The sequence below is a fragment of the Podarcis pityusensis genome (genome assembly GCF_964106645.2).
Source record: "Podarcis pityusensis genome assembly, chromosome: 12".
Lineage (NCBI taxonomy): Eukaryota > Metazoa > Chordata > Lepidosauria > Squamata > Lacertidae > Podarcis > Podarcis pityusensis.
Genome location: NC_138037.1, coordinates 18,890,071 through 18,911,726, shown reverse-complemented (window position 1 = coordinate 18,911,726; position 21,656 = coordinate 18,890,071). Strand labels below are relative to the sequence as shown.

Below are 21,656 nucleotides of genomic sequence, written 5' to 3'. Positions count from 1 at the left end.
ACCCTCCATCTCCTTGGTAGTGTTTGCATCTGTAGGCTCTACACTCCCAAGCCAAATGGACCAAATGTGTGTGAGTGACTTGATCATGATAGCCCCAAACTTCTTATTTCAATTTCCTGTGCTAGGGCAAGGCATGTGAGAGGCATGGAGCAGGTTTCTTGCTGCTGTGGTAAAGTGCAGGCGGTCTTGAGCTGGGGATTAAAGCTCTGCTATTTTATGGAACAAAATTTAAGCAAACCGTATAGCAGCTTGTCATGTGAAGGAGTTGCCGTCCTGGGTTTCTGCTACACTTCAGCACTGCCATTCTGAATGGCCGGAGAGCGCTGCTGGGACTTAGCACCTTAGCAGTGACTCACAGGCCCAGAAAGGTCCCACCTGATCAAGTGGTGGATGGTGACCATTGGAAATGATGAGGTGGAAGGCAAGGAGCCCGACAGCAGCTGGAACCAGAGCCAATGTCAGGCGTGGAGTAAACTCAATCTACTTGTGTGCCCATCCTTCTCCTTGCCAAGTTCTACAAGTGCAACACAGAGACTACGGAGCAGGGAGATGACAGGCAGTGCCACCTCCCTGGGCTTGTTGTGAGAAATCAGGCAGTTAGGCACTGCCTGAGGTTGATGGGGCAGTGTCCCAGTTTCCCTAATGGACCAGCATCCGCTGTCTGATCCTATCTCTTATAAAAGAGGAGTCCGTTTTCTGTTTGGGCAAGTTATCATAGCTGATTGCTTGCTTGCTTGCCTGCCTGCCCAGCATCCCTATGGGACTGACAGCTAGGACCTCCATGCCACCAACCTTCCTTGGAGGTTTTTAAGCAGAGGTTGGTGGCCATCTGCCATCATGGATACTTTAGCTAAGATTCCTGCATTGGACTAGATGACCGTTGGGGTCCCTTTCAACTCTGATTCTATGAAATGGGAAGTTCTGGCGGTGGTTTGCTTTTCTCCCATTCAGTTGGCATTTGCAAATGGCTCATCCATGCACAGAAAAAAATGTTTCAGTGCAAAGATTGTGTTTTCTGGGGTATCTGTGGCAAGCTCACTCAGTGAGGAACTTTGAGTTGAATAGTTGATAGCTAATGCGGGTCTTCATAATGTGATGTGGATTTTGAACATGGAATTGCCTTCAGTGCTGCTTTGTTTTAGTCTGTTTTCAGGCAAGTTTTCAGACTAGCAGATGAGAATCTTAACATCTGTGCTTGTTAAAAGATGCTTTTAAAAGGCAAGCTGTTTTTTAAAACCAGTACAGCTGTAAGCATAATAAAAGTCATGGAGGTATGGGGTATTTTATGAAAATGTTTAATTCAACTGTTTCTTTGGAATGTAGTAGTCATTGTTTGGAAATTTTAAATTACAATTCAATCCTATGTGTTCCCCCCCACCCTTTTTTAAATGCTACTCAGTGTCCGAGAATACAAACGTCATTTAAAGTTAAGGCTTCGCTGTTCATTTTGAAATAACAATTTAAAAGTGTCATATTGTCATAGAAAATAAAAAATTTCTGTAAAAAAATTCGCACAAAATTTTATGATGGTACAAAACATGAAGCAATAATATACCAGTAAAATGAATTCATTTTACTACAGAAGATTTTTATAAGTTTTTTTTTGATAAAGAAAAAAATATGTTATTTTACACTTTCAAAATTATGAAACAATCTAAAACAATATAAACTGAACATTTCGTAACACTGCCTTTACAAATTAATAACTTTATAAACATATATTTTTTAAATATATTTATCAGTGCAAGATACTTTCTTTTCCATCTAAAGTTGCAGTATCGTTTTTCCTTTGCTTGAAAGGCCAGTTTTCATTCAATTCCTGTTTGAAGAAATCATATCCCTTGTTCTTCCGTTCTAGCATTAAACAGCCACAGCACTGGGGTTTCCTTATTCTGTTCATATAAATTTGCACTCTGGCTCATCAGCTCCAAAGGTCTATGTTGACATATCTGCTGGAATAATATTCACGGAACTCCCCCTTCCCTATTCCGGGATGTGACAGTGGCGCAGCAGCCAATGCTCCCCATCACAGGCATTGAGTTGCTGGCACGGGAAATTTTAGATGAAGCCATAGGAAAAAGGGTGCAATGCGCCAAGCACTACTCTTGTAGAGCTTGATCTGTTTCTGTGGAGTTGGCACACACTGAAACAAATGGAGGATGCACACTGGCAGTGCCTGGTGGATTGCAGCCAAAAGCTTTACTGTTCCAACTAGAACAAAACAAATAGCTAACCCCACATCCATTTAAACAAATTGAAATGTTTTTTGAATGAGTTTACTTGGGCTTCCCCCTCCCCTCTGTGATAGTCATGAGTCTATATTCATGCTCGCATGTTCCATGTTGCTTCCGGAGAGAGGCTTGTGATACTGCTCTCTTCACATGAGCAACTTAAGATCCATGCAACGTCACTTAAAAGGTTTTAAGCAGTCCTCTGGAGCAGAGAACGTGCTGCTTCTGGGTTTGGTTCTGCACTAAATAACATTTGGTGCATTCAATACGAACCTTATAATAGTAGAGGTTGTACTCTACTAGGGTTGGTTCACACATGCATGTTTATGACGTGTTTTGTAGTGATATCAAGTGATTACCCACACGTGTGAATGATGCATCAAAGATTTTTTTAAAAACACATTATCTAGCATCAGCTCAAAACACAATATTCTTCTATGGAGACAGTTCACAGAATTAACTGAGAATCACCCCAAGCTGAATAATGAAGTGATGAGATAAAGTGATAAGGAAATGCCATTGTTCTGTGGTAGAGCACATGCTCAGGTCAATCTCCAGCACACTTAAGATTTAAAAGCTTATCATACAGAAGACTTAGGAAAGACCCTTCTTCACTTGAAACTTCGGGGAGGTTGGTATAGTCAATATCAGGCTAGATGGACCAATGGTGTGACTCAGTGGAAGGCAGTTTCTTCATTCATATGTTCATGCATGTGTGAACCAGTTTTTCTCAATGACGAAACATGAGCTTGGCTCATTGTTTCCAAGTTCTGCCAAGTGCCTGTCTTTGCAACTAAACCCACCAACCTTAAACGATGTTTGCACTCATTTAGGTCACGGATCTTAAGATGCTCATGTGACAAAAGAAGAGTCAATAATTACATAACACAACTAAATATTACATGAAACAAGTGCAGTCAAAAAATATTTCAGCTTGCTCTTCCCTTTGGGATAATTAACTGGCAAAGTGAGCCAATTTCAGTATAGGATGGATATCTAAAAGCTGAATCACATGCTATGTTTCGTTAAGGTGATTTTTCTCATGGTAAATATTGAGCCTAAAATACAGCCTTGTGTGAGCGATATTCCTGGAGCAAAGCATAGTTTTCAAAGATTTGCTCTGCTACAGTAAATACCAGCTCACACCATGTCAAGGTGCATTTGAACAAAATATTTGCTATACGCACAGCACTGAGGTGGCAAAATCACCTTGTGGTGACTCTTGTGGTCATTTAAGATCTTATTTCAGAAAATCATTTAATTCCTAAATGCACTGCATCAGTTATCAATTACTTTTTATAGACATTATTTTCAACATGTTCCTGAAGGGGGGAAAAAGTGGACCTACAAATAATTTGTATACACAGTGCTCTTAGAAGAGTAATTTGCAACAAAATCCCCATGTGGTTTGGTACATTCTCTGTTTGAATGTTTTGTCCTCATTTAGGATTAATATGTTATGTACTGAATTTTGTTTAGCAAGCAACTTGTTGATCAAGCCAACATAAGCACCATCTATTTGTAGCAGCATCAGTGTAACCCTAATTAGCACAAATCAATCCTACACTGAGACGACCACCTTTAAATTGGACAGGAAGGCTAAGAGATGGCAAGAATGGCCTTTACTTTGCAGGAAAAATTATTAATTGCCGTCTATGAATATGAATGCATGGCTTACTTAAGGGGGAAAAACAGATACTGTCACTTTATGCTGTTAACAAGAAAACCCAAAGTTCAACTTTGGAGGGTAGAGTTAAGAAATTTCCCTTACTTTAGAAAAACAAAACAAAACACAACACAACACAAAAGTCTAATAAAATTATTTTTGCCATTACCAGCAAATTAAAGCTGCATTTCCCTTTCCTTGGCAATGGCAAATGCTTATGCAACAATCTACGTAGAGACAAAGAGGAGGAGAGAGCAAGAGAGAGATCGCTTATATTTGAAAATACATTCTATATGAAAGAACCGTAAAAGGAGGAGGAAGGCAGGAGATATTGCAGCTTTGTACAAAAATGGTCCAGAGACATGAAACTGAAATACAAGGAAGTGGAAGAATCAAGCCACCAGGTTGTCCCGTTTCCTTAAGCCCTTGCCTCCCCAAGGTTTACTTACACTAAAATATACTTTCTCGTTAGTCAGTGAGCCCTTAGGGTAAGTAAATAAGGACAAGGACTTTTAACTGGAGAAAGAGAGAGAGAGACAAAGCTGGAGTTGATGATAACACAATGAGAAGCAGTACAAACAAAAAGGCACTTGAGAGGACACACACTAGCCAGTGCCAAGGACTTTTGCTTTGTTTTTGTTACAGTGTTAGGCAGTACACTTGGTTCGCCGGTTGTTTCTGGGTGATGGCACATGTTTCTTGCATGGAATTCACAAGCACAAAGTTTAGCACAACACTGAGAAACATCAATAAAATTCTGACTGTATTGCTTGGTAAACAGAGCTGACACACTAGACCAGTACTGATGCTACCAGTACTTTTGTTTTGTTTCAAAAGCACCCCTAACCCTCCGTTGCCTATGCACAACACAAGCAATTATACACAAATACAGGTTCAGGAATCCACCAAGTTGCTGTTGCTCCCAAATGTTTTAGTCTTCTTCTGGGCACTGAGCTACAGAGAGCGTGTCCATCTAAAGGACCCCCACCGGAATACACTTTGTGACAGCATCTTGGATTTTTGCACAGTAAAAAGTAAAACTTGCTCATCAAAAGTTGCAGTGGGGGCTGGAAGGAGGAAGGAAACAAACCAAGAGGTAGGCGGGGAGGGAAGGCAAAATGAAAGCAAAACAAAACATCCCTTCTTAAGTCAATCATACTTGGTCTCAACACCAGCATTTGATTATTTCAAATTAAAACAGAAACAGAAGTAGACTGTACATGATTCAGATTGTTTAACACAGATTGTTGTCCAAGTTTTAGGATATCTGTTACACTCACTGAAGCTCCTGAGAAAAGCTTGGCTCAGCGTCCTCAACGCAGTTTCCAGGCTGTACAGTAATAGAAGATCCACAGTTCCCCAGCCTTAAGCTGGTTACATGTTCTTCTGCCTCAATTCTCTAAAACTTCTTCAGCTGCTCCTACATCTTCATGCCTCTGAGTAAGTATTCTGTGCGTTCAGTTTGTCTTTTTTCAATTTCACACCATCCACCAGTTCGAAATTGTAGTTCTCCAGGGCAGACAAGTTCCTGTCTGACATCCCATTGTGCCAACAGGCGCAGTACAGAATGACACCGCAGATCGCCCCCAAAAGCACGCCCAGTGCACTCATGGCTATGATGGTGATTAGAATGGGGTCAAGAGTCTTCAGCACATTTCCTGGCTTTCTGGAGATGTTGTCATTGAAAGTCTCCTCATTCTCACGGTAATCAGGAGTAAAACCTGCAGGGGAACAAAGAGCAACAGTGAGGATGTGACTTGGGCATCTAAAGCTGAGGGAGTGAATGAATGAAAGGCTGGCGTGAGGATGTGAATGGTGTGTGTTCAGTGACAGAAGATGGAGCTTGATACATTTGAGATGGGGGTTGTTCTGTTTTTATAGATGGGTGTGTTCAATGAGTTTTAACTTAATTATGGGCCCAGTTCTAGTGCTGGTTTCGAAACAGTTTTGGATTTGGATATCTAGAGGACCATGTTATGTACTGAGCGTGGATCCTAGAACAATAGGCAGGTAGGATCCTAGAAGGCAGCAGCCTGATTGGTCTGCAGGAGCCGCCCAATCCGGCTCCTGGAGGAAGTGACTCAGCAACCTGATTGGCCTGCAGGAACAGTGCAGTCAGGCTCCAGGAGGGGAGTTGAATCAGCCAATCACACGAGACCCATTGTGTAAATAATGTATATACAGTGGTACCTCCGGTTAAGAACTTAATTTGTTCTGGAGGTCCGTTCTTAATCTGAAACTGTTCTTAACCTGAGGTATCACTTTAGCTATCACCTAAAAACAACACTGTTTAGACACACTTCTCAGCAAAGCAGCCTGGGCATAATTCAGTATCTACCATATTTATTATGCCTTTTATTTATGTTATTTTGCTGATTACTGCCATCATGATGATTGTTAGCTCCTAGACTACTGGCAACGATCCCTCTCTCACACCACCTGCCATGTCCTGAAAAACAACAACAGCCTCCAACTCTACAGTTATATGATTCTATTTTAAACAGAGGTTGCAAGGCCATCTGTCAGGGATTCTTTAGCCGCGATTCCTGCATTGCAGGGGGTTGGACTAGATGACCCTTGGGTATACTTCAAACTCTACATTTCTCTGATTCTATGAACAACTATTGTCTGCTACCGTCTGTCCCAGGCTTAACAGCTTTCAAGGGGATTTTATACATTTTTAAAACCCATGTAAAAATGAAACAAGGGCTGTGCACAATCAAACGCTGCACATAATACACAGAAGAGATCTTACTAGAATGGCGATTAAAATCAATTAATATGCTGCCAAGATTCACATGGCAATAAAATTGTTATTTTAAACCCTGTACCTGTTTGATTAATATCTGGCTCTACTTTGGCTTTCTTGTTCCCTGCGTCGTTTGACTCTGGCGAAGGAAAGAGAATTGACATTGATTATTAGGGTGACAAATACTGATTGGCTATCATGCTGGCAATAATGGTATTGAGGATTTTCCTCCTGCCTTAGAGCATGATTATGTCAGCTTGACAGAGCTGTTCATTACACTGGTCTCCCAAAATTAGCTAAGGGGGCGGGGAGGGGAAGGTTAAAAAAAATCCCTCCCACTGCCCCAACTTGGCACAGTTTGAGAGTTATCAGCAGGGGTCTTCTGTCTCTGGAAAATGAAAATCAGTAGGCAAAATTAGCATGTTTCATTCATTGTATTTATAATCTTGGAGCCCGGTGCTATAAAACACTTAATCATATACAAGCAGCCCTTAGCGTCAAGAAAGAATTTTGCTGGCTGCAGGGCGCAAGCAAGGGATTTTGGGTGTGCTGTATGAACTGTGAAATATAAATCCTTCGACCACAATCCCATCTAGGAATAACCCACCTAAATGACAAGGAGCGTGTGAGGTTAACTAGGAAGTCAGCTTCTGGACTGCTAGGGAGCAACTCTCTTATAAATAACCAGCTTCTTCATGTGAGTGGTTATTGGGATGCATTCTGAAGATCACCCACCAAGGGCTGAACTAGATTGGAGTCTACAGCTGTAATAGCTATAAATAGCTATAAATGGAGGATGGGGATGATTTCAAGCAGAAAAATAGCAGATGGGAGGGGTGCTATACCCTTCACTTGCCAACCGCTTCCCTGCTGCATTCCCTTCCCCAAGGCTGTTTGTCCCTCTAACAAGCTTATTTCTGGTCTTGGAGCTGGAAAGTGATGGGAGGGAATGGGTTGTGTTGTTGGTGGGAAGCAGCACTTTCCCCCCACCTGCTGCTTTTCTGGGGGAAATATCCTCCCCAAGAACTGCTTTTCATCACAAGCCCCATTTGAAGCCATGAGATGGCTGCCGTCAAATCTACTTCTGATATGCCTATTAAACTTATTAAAAGTAACTTATTAAAAGAACTTATTAAAAGTAAAGGTAGAGGGACCCCTGACCATGAGGTCCAGTCGTGGCCGACTCTGGGGTTGCGGCGCTCATCTTGCTTTATTAGCTGAGGGAGCCGGCGTACAGCTTCTGGGTCACGTGGCCAGCATGACTAAGCTGCTTCTGGTGAACCAGAGCAGCACATGGAAACGCCGTTTACCTTCCCGCAGGAGCGTTACCTATTTATCTACTTGCACTTTGACATGCTTTTGAACTGCTAGGATGGCAGGAGCAGGGACCGAGCAACGGGAGCTCACCCCATTGCAGGGATTCGAACCGCCGACCTTCTGATTGGCAAGTCCTAGGCTCTGTGGTTTAACCCACAGCGCCACCCGCATCCCATGCCCTGCCCAGGTAAGCTGCAGCAACACTGAGGTCAGAAAAATAATTATAAAGAATTTACTACATAGAGGCAGGATCCTGTATCTATTTACAAAGCTGCCATTATCAGAATTAATAGTGCTCTGAATGAGTTATCTGGTAGCTCCTGTCAGAATATACTTACTTCGGCATTCCTCAGGTGCTATGTGGTTGTCAAAGTTAATGTCATCCACTGCAATTCCTCCATTTCCTGTTCCAATTTCTCCTTCTACCATCACCTGGAAAAATTAAATGACTTGTTTGTTTGTTTACAGTTAATAGCTAGAAGCAGAATCCTTAACCAGTCCTTAGGCCAACATGCCACTGAAGAGTACAGAGTCATATGATTTGTGTGTCTACCTATCAAGGCTGAAGATATATCATAGATTTCTCAGCTTTTCTGGAGTTATGAATTAGCAACAATAGAGGTAGTGAAGGAGTTGTGGAATTCGCTCTCTCAGGAGGCTTGGCTGCTACAAACTTTGCTACCTTTTTAGTGCCAGGGAAAGAATCTATTTTAAGAATTCTTCCACACTTTCAAAGTTTAATAGTTGTTCTAGCTGCAGCAGCTTTGTATTGTCTTTCTATTTGTATTGTTATTATATTTGTGTACAGTGGTACCTCGGGTTAAGTACTTAATTTGTTCCGGAGGTCTGTTCTTAACCTGAAACTGTTCTTAACCTGAAGCACCACTTTAGCTAATGGGGCCTCCTGCTGCGCCGCCGGAGCACAATTTCTGTTCTCATCCTGAAGCAAAGTTCTTAACCTGAAGCACTATTTCTGGGTTAGCGGAGTCTGTAACCTGAAGCGTATGTAACCCGAGGTACCACTGTACTTTCATCCTGTTTTACAATATGGAAGCGTGGCTGAAAGGTGGTTATGTAACATTTTAAGATAATGAAACTGAGAAGTTGGAGTGAGAAACAACCCTTGTTCCAGAAGAAACAAGGCGGCATTTTAAAAGTTTAACATCACAATTGCACTCAATTGTCTGCCACGGGATACAGACTGCAAAATCTGAATGCCCATAATAGATCAGGGCACAAATGCAGCAGGTGCTTGGCCCTGGCTTGATGAACACGTGAACCTGCCTATACCGAGTCAGAGCAGCACTGACTGCAATGGCTCTTCAAGGTCTTCTGCTGAGAGAAGTCTTTCCCATTTTGAGATAATTTTAATTCAGGGGTGGGGAACTCAAATCATGGGCTCTCCTGCCCTTTCTCTGTGGCTCTCAGGACTCACTCCATGTTACATTGCCTCCCCAGCCACACCCACTATCCTCAAGCCAAAAGTTTGGGACATTTGTGCCTGTATTTATTTGCCTACCTGATAATGCTTTGCAGACTTATGCAGCAGGACCCGGCCTTCTTTCCAGCTGTTTCCCTGATTTCCAGCCACCATCCACAAGACCTGATCATACTCTCTATGCGTCTGGTACCGCAGCTTGATCCTCAGTGTGCCAACTTCTTGGCCCAGCATATGATACCAGAACGTCATGCAGACTGCAGAGTTCTGCGGGTTGATGATGGGGCTGATGAGCCGTGCAACTTTGCCTTTCTGGTTTTCATCAGCTTGTGAGTAAATGAAATTGCCATCTCCTGCTGTCACAAACATACTGCATTAGAAATAATGGCCCGCTTTTGGTTCCCTTAAGCCTGATGAACCTCAAGTATTCCAAAACTAATCTAGCCTTTTTAGAAAAATAGATTTGCAATGGAAGCGTCTTGCAGGTTACCCTGTGCTCTCTCCTCTGGCTGCATCGATTCCTTTCAAGTAAGTCAAGGTTGTTCCTTCATCTATATTCCTATCCCATAAAAGAGAACATGTGGCACTGTGGATCATTCAGGTGATGGTGTGGACCAGCGTTCCCCAACCTGTTGCCCTTTGGACTACAACTCTCATCAGTTCCTGGTCAATGTGAACAATGGGCAGGGATGATGGGAGTTGTAGTCCAAAATGCCTGGAGGTCAACATGTTTTGAAAATATGGTGTTGGCAAAAAGGACAAGAGTCTCGATGGGACACCATCCATAAATAGGCAGGATAAGCTGGAGGGACCATGGCACCACAGAAGGAGGCTGTGAGTTTGCTTAGCAAAACAAGCCCCAGTTGATGTTAGGTTTCTGTTTGTGCCACTGTGCAGTGCTTGGAGTCACAAGACTCTGTTTTGCATTCCAGACATTCCAGACTGTTGGAAGTCTCACGGAAGACAGGAGACGGATGTGATGTTTACTGGTTTCCTGTTCCTTTGTTTTCCAGTTGCTCTCTGCCTTTCACAGAGAGAGCATGTATATTTCTTTTCTGTCTGCGTAGTGAGAAATAAAACTCTTTGCAATGTAGCTTATATTTCTCCTCCTTCCCTGCTGCTGGATACTCTGCGTAATGAGGGAACGTGCCTGGAGCCTTATCAGAAGCTCAGGTCGTTAATCATTGTCGGAGGCGATTCTGAAGGACTCAACCGGAGGATGAGCTTTTCCAGCTCAGTCGTAGCGGAGGCTCCGACAGTTGAGAGGAACTTATTTCTTTATTATTTCTTTTTATACACTGCCTGTCTGCTGTGGATTCCTGCTTGGTGCAGCTAGTGAGGGTCAAAGACAGGCAGGACGAGAGAAGGAATTGGTGGGAGGAAGCAGTATAATTTCGAGTTTGTAAAGAGAGACCCTGTGTGGTGTAGAGGTTAGAGTGTCAGACTAGGACCATAGGAGGTCCTTCACATCTCTCCTCAGCCAGCAAATACACTGAGAAATCTTGGGCTGGTCACCAGCTCTCAGCATAACCTACCTCACAGGGTTGTTGTGAAGATGTAATGGGGGTGAGGAAGACTATGTACACTGCCTTGAACTCACTGAAGAAGAAGAAGAGTTTGGATTTGATATCCCGCCTTTCACTCCCCTTCAGGAGTCTCAAAGCGGCTAACATTCTCCTTTCCCTTCCTCCCCCACAACAAACACTCTGTGAGGTGAGTGGGGCTGAGAGACTTCAAGGAAGTGTGACTGGCCCAAGGTCACCCAGCAGCTGCATTTGGAGGAGCAGGGAAGCGAACCCAGTTCACCAGATTACAAGTCCACCGCTCTTAACCACTACACCACACTGGCTCACTGGAGGAATGGCAGGGTATAAATTAAACAAACAAACAAAGAAAACAAAATGGCAACCTTAGCAACTCGTTCATGCACATTTTGGCCCGGTTATACTTAACGGAAGCAAGATGGCAGAAAAACATATGTGAAACATGGATTTCCCAAAGGAATTCAAGACATCTTGTACCCTGATCCCAAACACTTGTGCCACTCAGCATTCCTGCTTGCAGTTCTGGAATCATTCCCTACAGTGATCTTGCAGTTAATTTATTAGATTAAAATCCCACCCCCCAATGCATTGATAGCTCTGCTTCTCTGAGTAAAATATAGAAAGCAGCTGTGTGTGGCACAGAACCTTTTACAAACTGGCAAGACAAGCCCAAGTGTTTTGCAGAAAAGAAGAAATCAGAACTTGTGATGTTTCTGTGAAAACGTTTCCAGATTACAGCGTTGGAATGTAAAAGGCACCTGAAACTTGAAAACCTGATGATAACAAAACCACATTTAAGGAGTATCATTTTCCCCCCAGAACCTTTCAATGAGAGGACAAGTTGTGCTTGCCTCCAGACACTGATGGCAAAGTTCAAATATTTTTCATTTCAAGAATATTATTGCAGCTCTGGGTCAGGAACTCTGCCTACTTTGTCTTAATTAGTGCTCAACTTATGCATGCCTTTTAGATTTTGTCAGTCCATGGCTAACATGGCTTTTAACCTCCCTTCAATGTCAGATCTCACTAAGTCATTTCATTTTACTTTGCATCAATTTTCCCCCATTATTGCAGCCTTCATTTCAGATAACCGCCTTTTGCTTAATTTGATGCCATTTATTTGTACAGTACCATTTATAGTCAAAGTATTATAAGTTTCCCCCCCTTCTACCCCATAAAACTAAATGTACTTGTCTTAGGATTCAATTGAAAGCGTCTCTAAATTTAAGGAGCCCAATTTTGTCTAATTTCCTTGTCATTCTCATTAAGTAAAAGGAGGGAGGGGGAGGGGCTGCAGAAAGTGGAGATGGGAGGAGGGGGGTCACAGCCAGCACATTTGACATTTGCATAGATGAAAAGGAGACCAATAATTGAGGCACACGTGGGTCACAAAATGCCCCATTGCTTATTACATTTGGAAGGTAACAAGTATCAAGCATGAGATGGCTTGAGGTGCTGCTAAGGGACTTCTAGATATATTTGTAACATATATAGCTTGATCCAGGTATTCCTGAAAAGCATACAGGAGACAAAAGGCTCTGGAATAGCTGTAGCACATTCAGTTCAATTTGACCATAATCCTAGGTAGGAACCTAAAAGAGCACAGTTCTTTTTTGTTGTTGTCAGTGTGAAATTCAGTAACGTGAAATACCGTTCCCTGGAAGGCCTTTTGATTTTGAACACAGTGCTCTCTTTCTCTCGCCACTGCTAGTTCAGCTGTGAACCCTACTTTACCTGTGTGGTCCTGAATGGGTCCTGGTTTGCTGGCGACCACTGCCCACCTCAGGTCCAGTTGGCTGTCATGCTCCCAACGGCAGATTGTCTTCTGAGAACTGTAGCCAAAACCACAGTTGAAACCATATGCTGGGAGTTCTTCAGCAACAGAGGGAGGAATGGGAGGAAGAGAAAGAGAGAGAGAATTACTTACATTGGTAAGTTAATAACAGCACATTTTCTCTTACGCCCCTCCCCACAAATAGAACACCCATCCCTAATGCTCTGTCAATGTCTGCCCAACATTTTTAGGCAATGTTCATCTGGCTCTTGCACCATTTGCTGAAAATGGTTAGCGGGTGATGGTTTGGTTCAGGCGTAACACCAAACCATGGTGTTATGCTATGTGAGCAAGGTTGGAATGCAGCTCAAATCATGATTGACAACCCTTGTTGTAGGGCAAGCGCAAGCCACAGTTTGCTGCTTTAGATGTAACAGCAAAGTATGGCTTGGAAGAAAGCAGAAAAGAAAGGATGGTGAAAAAGCTGGTGCCAGATGTGAGGGCTGCATGGCAAAGTGCCCTCTAGTATTGGGTCCCCTCTTACACCAGTGGTCTCCTCCACTGGACAGTGGTGGACAGTGAGCAGCCAGGAGCATTGTCACAGTCTGCAGTAGCCATCTCTGAGCTGCCCGCCATTCTGAAGTTCCCACAATGTTCCAAACTAGCAGCAGTCCAGGCTACTGTGGGAACACAAAAGTGGTGGGTTCTCAACTGCCTGTTTTTACTACTTGGTAAGCCTATAGCCAGGGACACAGGTAAGCAATGATATCATGATATCATCAACATATCTGCCAATGTCCATAATAAATTAATTCACAAATGGACAACAAAGTACATCATTTATAAATTGGACTTTAACACACACAGTGTCCAAATGGAAAGCACCCCCCAATGTTTAACAAATGTCATGTCCTTCTCAAATTCATTCTGTTGTTTCAGTCTGGCAATGGGAGCTCCATTGTGCACAGAGAGATTTGCAATCTTGTCCAGTTTCTTCCAATATTAGGGAATGCTCCACATGTGAAAACACTATTAAGAGAATTTCTTGATGGACTTCATATCCTATTTGTACCTGGCAACCACAGAAAGGTATCCACAATGCATCAATTCTTGCTCTACATTTAAATAATCTGTTTCCTCCATCTGCTTCCTGAGCATGTGCTTCAAGAGTTTCTCAGCATTCCAGAAAGACTATTCTCAGTGTTAGAAGAATGATTTATGTTTTGATTTCAGAATGCTTTTTTTTTTGCACCTCAACGCAGATAAGAAGATCCATGCATTCCAGATTCTAGATTTGCATCCAGATGTGCACCCAAATGCAGATGTGGTCTGTAGCCATCTTCAAGCATTGTAATGAGGTGTCAAGGAAGTATGTGAAGCTGGCAGTAAGGACAAGTGTGCTGGCACCACCACTGCTTTGCCATTTCAGATGTCCCTCAACTTATGGTTGGTGACTGTCTGCAATGGGGAGATTCCTGCACTCATAGGGGTTCTCTGTGTGTTTTAGAACCCTGGAAAATTAGGATTCTAAAATGTGTGGGGAACTTTCACAAGTACAGGTGTCTCTTTGTTGTTAGGAGGAGGTTTTCAAAGGTTGTCAAGGGCTTAGTTGCTGCTGATTTTACTACTGGATTGTTTAAGAGGGCATGTAATTGGTGGTGTGTTAGCCAGGGCATTTGGGTGCTCCCTAGTTTGTTTCGTATTTCTTGTGTTGATATGGGTTTGTTATTTTTGTAGAAGTCTGCTAGGCGGTATAAGCTTTTGGCTTGCCAAGTTTTTACCTGGAGGTTTTGTGCTGCATGGTGGAGTAGTGGGTGGTGTGTCAGGGGAATTAGTAGGGATGGGGCTTATTTTCTACTTTTGCAAATCATACAGTATATTGTAGGTGGTAACAATGAGCATAAGTAAATAAATCAATTTTTTTTTTGCGTGCACGTTAATTGGCCCACAAGATGGCAGCATTTAAATGAATACATTTGGAAAGGACGAGAGACAAATGTGGCCCACAGCCAACTAAATACAAAATAGGCTTCAAAAGAAGCTCCCTGTAAAACAAGGGAAGTCTGGTATTATGTAGCTTATTTTGGTCTGGATGAGATCATATCTTGTTTCCAGATTTTGTCTAGTTCTGCCTAGTAGTCTTACATGAAATAGCTTGTTATCTTTCAATGGAGCCTGAAATTTTAATGTAAAAACAAATTCCACACAACTGAATCCTTTTTTGTGGTTTTTTTTTGATTTTCAGAAAAAGGTTTCAAAATAGGTAATATACTTTCATTGTTGGGAGAAAATGCCCACTTGACCATGGACAACTCCAAAATTAATAACCCTCCTCTCTTTCTCAACCAGTAACATTAAGAAGGTCAATGTCTAAAGACATCATCCAACTTTTAAAAAACCTATTCCTAATTAACAAAAGAATGAAAAGAAACTCCCATAATCTCAAATATGAACTCATGTTTGAAATATTGTCTTGAGTTGTGACTGATGGTGCTTCAAGCTCAACTAGGAAGATTGATAGTGCAACAATTCAATTCTCTTTCACCAGGAATGAGGTAATGCAGGGCAACCCTACACCATCAACATTCTTGTGATAATGAAAACATACTGCATCAGATTTCAGCGGATGGACTGTGACCCACACCTGGTAGGTTGCATCAATTGCATTTAATTTTTTGAAATGAGAAGGAGAAAAAAAACCCCAATGTAAGTGGCAACTTGCAGAATTGGGTTAAATATGGGCCCTTGTGGGCCTGAAAAATATTGCACACTAACATTACAGAATAGGTGTGGGTCAGGTGTGCAATATGAAGGAATCCATGCCAGCTAAATTTGTTTTCTGCCTGTTGAATTGCACAATAGTTCAAATATTCCATTGGAACTCACGTAGCTGTCCTCATTGCTCACAAACCTTAATTGGACATACTATTTCAATTAATTGATGCTAATTTACAGTTGCCCATTTGTGATTTTAGTGCAGATGTTTTCATAAAACACACACGAGCGAAAGCAGCAGATGTCTAAAATACCTAGTTAGGCAATTTAAAAGATGGCCAAGTGATGAGGCAAATATATTGCAGGCAAATGCCAATTCAAGTGAGTACAGGCTTGCTGGTTTGCAATATTCCAAATGATTCCATTATATGTAGAGCACTTGAAATAAGCCCCTGAATGTCTTGGCTAGGCTTTCAGGGCTGGCATCTGAAAATGACTTAGCAGTTGAGCTACTGCCTTGAGTCAACAGAACCAGAAGTGCAGGACTGGTCTTGCTTTGCTCAGAAATCCCCCCCCCCCCAAATTCCTACATTTTCAGTTTGCCAGAGGTACAGAGAAAACCAGCAAATACGGCGGCACTAGTTGCCTAACAAGCTGTTTGAATTAGAGTTAATGGGTGATGTGTAGCAAAATCTCCATATGACTCTTTAACAAGCATAGAGGTACATGGCATTATGTAATTAAAACAAATCTGGCCTGTGAGAGTAGCCAACAGCTGCGTTTCTTGGCCACATCTTGCTCTCGGCTGGAATCATTAATACTCCACATGAACAAGCAGTTGGACAAATTCTGTGCAATACCATTTGTCTATCTTGGTCTACAAAGGGTCCCCTATCGTGGTGGTTGTTGTTGTTGTTTTGCACTCATCTGTTTTAAGCAAGAAGGGATGGGATGCCACCAATCAAATATCCACTTTGGAGACACAAAGGGTTGTATTGAATGAAGCACTACTCAGAGCAGAGCCATTGAAATCAATGGGCCTGTTAGCCATGCTCATTAATTTCAGTGTGCCTTCTCTGGGCAAGACCAATGCTAGCTATAACCCAACGCCATTTTCAAGAAGGCGAACATTTGAATAAAGAGAATAATTTCAAAACACTCTATGCAACTTTTAATTTGGGCATGGACATTTAGCAGTTGGGAGCTCTTGACAAAGGGGTGGCTTGCACATTATGGCTCTCACATGGAGGCCACTAGCTGTCACCAATTGTCGCCAACTGGCAGCAGCAGCAGCAGCTCAGTGCCTTGACAGGGCAATTTTATCTGTGCCCCTGCAAATGTTACTTTTTAAATGTTTACAGTGGTGTGAAGAACATTGATTAGAGCAAGGAGCTGCTGCAGTGTGACAATGGACACCTGGAAAAATATATGCTGTGTCCTTAGAAGGTTTACAGCTGCACTCCTAATGTTTGCTTAATTGGGAGTTTGCTTAATTTTGCCTGATTGACCTCAGTGAGACTCGATTCTCAGGGTACACATGCAAAAGGATTAGAACAACATTTCTGCCCAAGCACTTTCTAAGTATTCTTCTTCCAAGTTGCTTTTGCAGGTTCCTAAAGGAATTCAGTTCATTCCTCCAGCCCACACTTCTCAAGCTTCCGCTACTTTGATGTCTCAGTGTCATGTACTTTGCTGAATCGCAAGAAAGAAAGATTGAATTTAAGAGCTTGAACTTGGCATGCAGGGAGTTTGCAATTCTTGCATGAATGGAAGCTTGAATGGAGTGTAGCTCTGGCATCTACCCCACAGTGCTGAACAGGCCCATGACTTCCTGCAAGGGGTGGCATTCAGCTAACGCTTGCAGGATGTGCTTCCTTGCCCTCGCATTTTCCCTTCCTTCAAAAATGGGCAGGAATGTGAGTCTTGAGTGAGACTCCAATTGGTGTCCATTCATATCCCCTGAGCGGACATTTTGAGACAAATGGAAATTGAGCTAAATGGGGACCATTCAGTTTGGTTTTCCATTTGTCCCCAAATGCAAGCACTGGGCACTGCATGCATTCCCTAGTAATGAATTAGTTCTGCAACTTTAGTTCTTGCTTCCTTAAACTGCGCAGGGAAGGTGGTAGTGGGATCATTTGGGAAATAAAATGAGACCTAGGAAATGTGAGAAAGCCCATCTTTTTGTTTAAATTGGAAGCTTATATAAAAGATACTTTACTGAGTAGCTCAGGACTTTCCTATAAATGTCAGAATGCACACGTACTTGAAAGTAATCGAACAATCTAGTAATGTAACTGCCAATATAATGTTTGTCCCATCAATACAATGTCTGCAAAAGCACAGATAGAAATGTGTTCGTCTCAAGAAATAAGAGGGCAGGATGTTGCTCACAATAGCCTATGCTGACTGAACAATCTTGGGAGGAAGAAAACAGTTTTGAGCTGGGGAAAGTGTTCACCTTCATGACATGGAAATCCAAAGGTTAAGAGACACAACCTTGCAATTAACCACCTTCTCTTTTGGCTAATCAGGCCTGAAACACAGTTGTCTTTAAGGAAGCGTGAATGCTGTTAACACATTTATGTTTTGCTTGTAGCAAAGCCCCCAGTGTCATGTTGTAGTGGAAATACTTATACACACATACACACCCTGCTAATAAATTACTTTGGAGACTGTGCCTGACTGCAGTTTAATAAAGGAAATGTGAGTAACCGAGGAGTGACCAGTTCCCCTCTTTACAATTATTAACAACAACAAAATTAACATTGGTGCTGATCACTGTTGGAGAACTTTGGGGAAATGCTCTTTCTTTCTCTCCTTTCAAGCCATACAGGATATTAAAAATGGCCAGAACTCCTACTATGAAGCCCCATGTAACTGCAAATTAAGAGCTTTTCAAAAAGCTATTAGCTATTGTATTGATTGAGGGGGAGAAAGGACCAGCTGCCACTAACAGCTTCTCTCCTCTCTGCCCAAGTTTATCGTAGCACTTTGCACAACTCTTTTCAAGGATTCTTGCTAGAAAAGAATATTGTAAAACTGCCAACTCCGTGGTGGGGGAAAAAACGAACACACACTGCTTTTTTGGGTCGGGTTTTGCAGAATGGTGGAAGCTAAAAATAGGATGGCCTCCTCCTCAGTTATTTATGGCCTTTGTTCCTTTTTAGTTTGCAAACACATATTCTGTCACAGAAGAGATACAATTTATTTATTCACACACCCCCTCACCTCAGAAAGTGCAGCGTGTGATTTGGCCTGTGAATTTTTGGGTAGTATTGTCACCATTTGGCATGCAACGACACAGACGGGAAGCTAGTTCTGTGCTGCATATACATGTGGATGGAAGGAGTAAAATATTTACTGTACTGAGCTTGGAGACCAGATGCTACTTTATACTTCAGAGAGTTTGAAGGGATGGAAAGCCAGAGAGTCCTGCAATTCATTATATCTGTCTTTGGCACAAGATAGCAATTGTGAAATGCACTCTATTTTAACTGGAAACACTTTTTAAAAAGAAAAGAAAAACATTATACCTGGCTGTACTGTAGTGTCAGCTGCTGTTGGGTTTTCTGTTATCACGGCTGTGGTACTGCCTGAAAAGGAATTGCATATGATATGTCACGTAGAACAGAAAAATTAGATATGTAAATAACTTAGAAAAGTTCCTTGCTTATGCATCTAGCTATGTGAGCATTCGTGCATAAATTAACCCCAAAATCGAAACACTCAAGATTTGGTTTTCTTTGTCAAGAGGGATAATACTTGAAAAACTTCTTCAGACTTATGATCTTGGACAGAAACATACACATTTAACCAGCTGATCCTCTTTACAGAGGAAGCAACTGAGGGTGATTTATATAAGGCCACATCGCAAGTCCAATGGACATGAACTCATTTATGTTACTTGGAAACATGTTACTTGGAAATGTAAAGGACCCCTGACAGTTAAGTCCAGTCATGGACCACTCTGGGGTTTACTGCCTGAGGGTTTACTCGATTTACTGGCTGAGGGAGCCGATTTTGTCCACAGACAGTTTAACTGTTGGTTGAGAAGGATGCCACACAAAAAACAAGCCCCAAGCAAATTCAGAATCACAGTAACTTCCTGCATGGATGAGCTCAAGGAGCCAATGCCTTCGAACGGCTTCATGGGTGTGTTTGTTGGGCATGAAAAGTCTTAGGAACATAATATGTCCCACTCTTCCCTTAGCAACAGATCACAACAGAAGGCAAATGGCAGGTGCAGTTGTGAGTGATGGTCTTGCAAGGTGGACATTTCACATGCAATAGATATTCCACATGGGTCAATTAGAGAGTGGTCCATGGTTGTTGCTGTGTATTCTAACTCAATTCTTCCAAAAATAAGTGTTCAAGGGACAATGAGATAATTTACCAGTATCCTATTACCAGAACTTGTTAATTAACCATCCTAGTGAAATTCTTGAAGTCCATGATTAGTTTATCATGTAATAAATGTATTTTTGTTCTTCTAAGCATATAGATAAAGGCTTTGGAAAAAAGGGGGAGAAAAGTCAGGACCAAATGTATCAAGTAATAAGCCACTGATTACGATCAACCAAGCCTTCCTCCTATCGCTGCAGGGAAACATTTAAAGTGCTATAATGATTGTGATGAGGTTTAATGAAGCTATAATACTTTCACGCCAAGGAAAGAGCGATACAGAGTGAGTGGTGAAGGTACAAGTCAGACATGCAGGATATATATAGGACAAAATATGCATGCATTACAAATGTTTGCCTTTATTAACTGAAATTTTTTATCGGCCTGGTAAAAGTAGCAATTAGCTTAAAGTGCAGTTGCAATTATACAACTTAGGCAAGTTTATTTTGATGCACTTGGGCAATTAGGCTTTCTGGGTTGTGTGCAATTAATAGAACCCTAGGAGCGTGATTCGTAAACTCTCCATATTAAAGAAATAAAAAAAGCAAGAGGAGCACTCTTTGTGGGTCCCAAACCCTTTGCAGGCAGAAAAATGTACAAAGATACTCATCTGGCCTAGACTAATACTGTTTTAAAGCTTGCGCCTGTATTCTATCACATAAACTCACCCACTTGTATTGCACTACACACAGATTTATTTATTAATGTAATGATTAGGTTACTATCAATCAATCAGTTTACTAGATTTATTAATGCAATGATTTGTTTACTTTTCCTTGTAGATTTCTAATAAAAGTAACAGAAGTAATAATAATAAAAATATCAATTTAATAGTAACGTAAAATAATATTGACTTTATTATCCTGGTTTTAAAATGTGATGGACCATTAGTCACAAAGTATTGAGCTATGAGCTATGAGTTTTGATCTCTCTTCCTTCCATATATACCATTAGGTCTGATGGGTACAGAATACAAAAGTGCCTGGCAGTGGAAGCAAGCAGCAGTAGAGCTGTACAACGGCCCGTATGGCAGCAGGGGTCAAAGCACTGATGGCAGTGGGGTTGGCAGGATCACTGATGGGCCCATCTGAGCTCCAGGCCCATGACAGGTTTGGCCCCCAGACACCGACCCAGGTCTTGCTGCTTGAAGGCTCTCCCCCCAGCTGTGTCACTGGGTGGGAGGGGGCAGATAAAAGCAGCAGAATGTAGAGAGGTAAGGTATGGGGCACTCCTGTCTGTGGCCCACTCCATTTAGGGATAAAAGTAGACCTCTTCATTCCACTTTATAGTCAAACTAGTGAGTAAACACACACATGTCTGCTTTGGCCCTGAGAGGCAGAGGGGTCAGGTGGAGAGTACCGTATTTTGCGCCCCATAGGACGCACCGGCCCATAGGACGCACCTAGTTTTTTTGGGGGGAAATAAAGAAAAAAAATTATTTCCCCCCCAGGTGCGGGGCTGGAAGAACCAGGTCGGGGAACAGCGGGAAGGCGCGTTCCGCCTCCCCGCTGTCCCCCGAGCTTGTGGGGCTGGCGATGGGGAGAAGTGCGCTGAGCCCAGGACTGCAGGCACCTCTGCGCGGCCATCGGGAGCCGGGTGGGGCTTCGCGCCTGGCTCCCGATGGCCGCGCAGAGCTGTGCTGAGCCCGGGACTGCAGGCAGCTCTGCGCGGCCATCGGAGCCGGTCTCCCGAAGGTTGCGCAGAGCTTCCTGAAGCCTGGAGAGCGAGAGGGGTCGGTGCACAGACCCCTCTCGCTCTCCAGGCTTCAGCGAAAGCCTGCATTCGCCCCATAGGATGCACACACATTTCCCCTTCATT

At 42.5% G+C, this 21,656-nt stretch overlaps 1 protein-coding gene across 3 annotated transcripts in view; it reads right to left on the bottom strand.

Moving 5' to 3' along the window:
- Positions 1-1,279: 1,279 nt before the first annotated feature.
- NRP1 (neuropilin 1) overlaps positions 1,280-21,656 on the bottom strand; it is a 127,149-nt gene continuing 106,772 nt past the window's right edge. For 2 of the 3 annotated variants that reach the window (XM_080974028.1, XM_080974027.1), the window contains exons 12-17: positions 18,971-19,030; positions 12,680-12,817; positions 9,483-9,754; positions 8,302-8,395; positions 6,729-6,785; positions 1,280-5,618 (exon numbers count right to left, since the gene is read on the bottom strand). In XM_080974028.1, coding sequence (XP_080830154.1) covers positions 5,326-5,618; positions 6,729-6,785; positions 8,302-8,395; positions 9,483-9,754; positions 12,680-12,817; positions 18,971-19,030 — 914 coding nt within the window. In that variant the 3' untranslated portion in view covers positions 1,280-5,325. The remainder of the gene's footprint in view (positions 5,619-6,728; positions 6,786-8,301; positions 8,396-9,482; positions 9,755-12,679; positions 12,818-18,970; positions 19,031-21,656) is intronic. The other variant, XM_080974029.1, reaches the window with a different exon arrangement.